The sequence below is a fragment of the Durio zibethinus genome, chromosome 14, assembly GCF_047325235.1.
Source record: "Durio zibethinus cultivar Kanyao isolate XHJ-2024 chromosome 14, ASM4732523v1, whole genome shotgun sequence".
NCBI classification, from domain to species: domain Eukaryota; kingdom Viridiplantae; phylum Streptophyta; class Magnoliopsida; order Malvales; family Malvaceae; genus Durio; species Durio zibethinus.
Window position 1 is genome coordinate 22,492,486 of NC_143175.1, and position 4,813 is coordinate 22,497,298.

General features: G+C 32.6%; 1 protein-coding gene across 1 annotated transcript; it reads left to right on the plus strand.

The window, feature by feature from the left end:
- Window positions 1-1,817: 1,817 nt before the first annotated feature.
- Window positions 1,818-3,451, plus strand: LOC111295364 (zinc finger protein GIS-like). Its single transcript, XM_022888825.2, has one exon. It carries the CDS (start codon window positions 2,224-2,226, stop codon window positions 2,932-2,934), a length of 711 nt encoding a protein of 236 aa, XP_022744560.1. The 5' UTR covers window positions 1,818-2,223; the 3' UTR covers window positions 2,935-3,451.
- Window positions 3,452-4,813: the final 1,362 nt, after the last annotated feature.

A 4,813-nucleotide genomic window follows, 5' to 3' on the forward strand; every position in this document is an offset into this window, starting at 1 on the left:
ATCATTCTTAATTTATGAAAATAACAAGATAGATTATATAAAATTTATTTGTGGAGGTACCTATGAAGAGATAGTCCAATCAAGAGGGGCCATGCAACCAATCTAAAAAAAAAAACAACATTTCAAAACCTAAACAAACCACATGAGCAATAGGGGTTGATGTGTGCTTTTCCACACAATACCATACATATCCAGTCTGAAGCAGCCTGGTCTCCAATAAGCTGTCAATTTGAATCGATAACCAGCTCTCTTGTTAACATCACAATAAATACTGAAGGGAACATATGTTTATATGAGATTGATGATAAAGCAAGAAAAATACCCGCATTTATAATTTGAAAGCAGTATTGAGAGCAATGTACTGATGAATTAATTTCCTTTGGTAAGTCGGTAAGTTTTCCTTTCAATTGGATTGGTATATGATATAAACTTTTTCATGGCCTCGCTCTTTGGCATTATTATTTATTTATTGCTCAAGGGATTATTTTGGAACTATTCCTTTTGGTTTGCCTATTTTTAAATTTTAAAAAGGAAAGTAATTTAGAGGGAAAGTGATATTGATAGAGAATGTGTGACTCATAAGTTTTATTGATTTAGGAAATGTAAAATTTTTTTATTTGATTACCAGGAATGCTAAATTACTTAATAAAGTTTTTTATTAAGTTATCCTTGATAACACATGATATTCATAATGTTTATATGTAAATAATATGTGAAATTTGAATAATACATTATTTTTGTTGAAACTAAATAATTTTGAAAAATAAATTTTTATGTTTTTAATAAATACAATTTTATAATTCTAATTATTATCCTAACGTTAATTGGTCTTACTCAAAAAAAATATGAAACAAATTTTATATATAATAATATTAAGTAAATTATTTTAAAATTTATATGCAATAATATTAATTAAACGATTTTTTATTTTGCTTTCCAGTGATAATGATCTCAATAGAATTGGTCAACTAAAAATAGCCTAATTATTTACTTGACGCCTTCTTAATAATTAGTAGTTAATTGAGTTTCGAATTACCTCAAAAAATTCACTCAATTAACAAGAAAATGTAGTGCTAATCTAGCTTTGGCTTAGTGGCATTGGAGGTTGAAGGTTGAGGATCAAGACGAATAATGTTCTCTTCAGTTATAAGCTAAGATAAATTAAATTGGGGTAAGGATCAATGGTAAATTAAAAAATAAAAAATAAAATTATAGTAACATGTAAATTGACTTAATTAGATTTTGAAGCTGAGATATAACTTGATAATTGGTAATCACATTTTTCTCTATGGAGGCATCAGTTTAAACTTAGATGATCTTTGTTAACCATTAAGAAAAATTCTGTCTCTCTTCATAGGTCTTTTTTTTTTTTTTTTATTGATATCAGATTGAAGTTTAAAACATCCAAACTGGCTCATTTTCTTGAGTACATCAAGAATAATTATACAATAAATTAATTTAAGACAATTCACATAAGTTTTTAGTCAGTTATATAGTCAAATGACAAAATTAAAATATACTTTGAAAAACAAATATAAAATTCAAATTCTAATTCTAATTCATGTGATCATATCTTGAAAAGTAGCAATAAAAAAAAATTGTGGTAAAAATCAGAATATGTGGACAAACAATTTGAGTATATATAAATATATATATATATATATATAGATATATACTTTAGTACAATAATTTAATATAATTTTTACTCAAGAAATTAATGAAGGGGATCAGTATAAAGGAATTTATATATAATTATTAAAAATTTGCCCCAATCCTCTCATACAAAAAATAAAAAGTAAAAAATATAGAAAGGAAAAAAAAAAAAAAAAAAAGCAGGGTGGGGGGCGGTAACATAAAATTTCAAGATCATAGGAGGTGTGGCAGAACTTTCCAAAACAAACCAAAAATTTAAAGTGAAAGGAAGCAAAGTTAGTACATTGACAACCCAAACTGCCAAAGCCACTCCCATCTGACCAGAACTTGTGGCCTTGTCAGCCCTCACTCTCAGATCATGGCCGTGGGTCACCCCCATTTGTCCATGGTTCACTCCGCCATCCTCTCTTTATAGGCCCCACCTCCCCCCTCCTTCCTTCCCTCCCTCTTAGCTACCTTCCCTTTCTCTTTCTCTCTCTCCTCTCTTTGCATTTTCTTTGCCAATTACTTCAACTCTCTCCGAACAAAAAACACCCACCGCCCTTTTTTTTTTTTTTTTATCTCTTCTTCATGGAGAAGAATGAAAAGGAAACTCACGACTTCATGAACGTGGAATCCTTCTCTCAGCTTCCCTTTATCCGCCCGGCCCCTATTAGAGAAAAGGGTATTCGTTTATTTGGCAAGGAATTCGGTGGTGACTCTGTTACGGCGAGCAACGAGTCAGAGTCAGCTGAGAACAACGAAGACAGAACGAAGGAGAACGAGAATGGAGATAACAGCAGAAGATTTGAGTGTCACTATTGTTGCAGAAACTTCCCGACTTCCCAAGCTTTAGGTGGTCACCAAAACGCTCACAAAAGGGAACGCCAACATGCGAAACGAGCTCATCTTCAGTCAGCAACGTTGCACAACTCTTTTTCTGACGCTCATTTGTATGGGCTTGTCAACTACAGGCTAGGCTCAGTTCCTACACCAGCTATGACTTACCCTTCATGGAACAATAGCATTAGCAGTAGTAGCAGTAGGTTTTATGGGAGCCATAGCTCGTTTTCTCAACCACCCATCAATGGCAGCCCACTGGGGTTATGGAGAATCCCTGCTACGGTTCAAAGTAACTCATCTAATTTCAACCGTGACCATTCATCATCGCATCCGTTGCCTTTGTTTGCTGGTGATGAGTTGAAGCCGTCGCAGGGTGGTGGTTCAAGTTCCCAGAGTCGGTACGTTTATGAATCAAAGCCAAGCCTGCAAGACCATGTGAGTTTGGATCTACATCTGTAATAATTTCCTAATAACTTTTGTTTTAAACGAGGAAAAACAAAATCTTTGCTGTGCAAAATGAGGCGATTTTATATTCCGAGCACACCGAATCTTCACTTGTTCTTTTTTTTTTTTTTTAACATCTTGGATTTTATTATTTTTAGTGTGATTTCATATGTAAATGAAATGATTTACGATCTCTTCATTAATCTCTACGGTGTAACTTCAAAAACATGAGCTGAGATGTGAACGTACGTAAAAAAAGAAAACCCTATTGTAATCTCTTCTTTTATAGCTAGTTTGCTCAATTGGTTAGAATTCTGGAAACGTTTTCTCTTGCTTTTGAAATCAAAACAAAAAAAAAATCTGTACTGATTTGGCTTTGAAAAGCAAGAAAACTAAATCCCAATTCCCAAATGCTAACAGAAACAAAATACAAGGTCATCATTTTTTTTAATCTTTTTCTTTTTGGCCATTGTTGTTTGATTTTATTTTATTTTTCAAGATTTAATAATTTTTCTGTAATATCTCTTAAGCTAAAAGATCATGTTATAGTTGCAATCTATGTCTTCCCTATTTCAGAAAACCTTCACACGTGTGAGGAATATTGTTTTCGAAGTGGCTTTCAGTGAGGAGCACATGAACATCTCTGTAGCTACACACGTGTACATAAATCTATATGTTGTCTGTCTGAAACAGGAGTAGGGGGTGAGAGAGAGAGAGATTTAGGGTGTGGTTTTTCATTCAGAACTGCAACAGAGAGAAAAAGGGGAAAATCTAATCAGAGATGAAAATCAATAATAAGGTTATATATATATATATATATATATATATATATATGACTCTTTTCTCTGCATCAAAATGCTGAAAAGAAAATCATATTTTTTTCATGGCATTAAGTATAGGATAGGACATCGGTAGCCAAAATTTACTACAATTCATCTTTTTTTTTTTCTTTTTTTCATCTTGCTGATATATAGTATTGAACCAGAATGTGATATATATGAGAGACAGAGAGAAGATTTTTTATTTCTTTTTTATGTTTAATTAGTATGTTTGCCAATCAATTAAACGTTAAATGATGTCTGATGATCTGCATAAAGATTTGCGGTGGAACCTCCTGCCATGAGACCAGAAGCTGAGGAAACAAAGGTGGCAGTTTTAAGGCCACAGCCTGATTTATGAAAGAAAAAAAAAAATCCAATTATGTTATACATTTATATGTTTGAAAGCAGCAACTAATAAATGATGAATATGAAAAAAAAATGACCTTCGTCTGATTTGAAATCATATGAATTTTCAGGGCTTAAGTCATGTGATGGGACCATTTTTGAAATGTAAAAAGAAAAAAAAAATCATTGATGGGAGAGAAGACGAGAGTATAGCTAGAAGGGGACATAACATTCTTATATAATGCAAACTGATGAATTGATTTGTTCGTTGATTGAAAAAGTGTAGGGACTTGGAAGGGGATGGGTCAGTTCTTTTTTTTTTTTTCGTTGCCTTAAAATCTGCAAGCACATTCATTTTTTTTTATTTCTCAGAGGGACAACAGTACTATATATCCCATGATCCATCCAAAGCTTTTAAAGATGGTAAAACCAAAGCTTCCCCTCGCAAAAGGTTTGTGTCCTTTGTTTTGCACTAAGATATACTTTGACGAAGGGAAGGGAAGGGACCATACGAACATGGCAGTTAAGTCTGCAGCCATCTTTATTTTCTCACCTTTTCTTTGTACCTTTGCTTTTATGCCTGCAAAACAGAAAGAGAAGTTACTGGGTTAGTTCTTTTATGGGTGATGAATCCAGAGAGGAATGCTGTAGAATTTGAAGATTCTTACCAAGGGGAATACAGAGAAAAAAATAGGCATTTTCTTTCTTACCAAAACAATAATAATTAT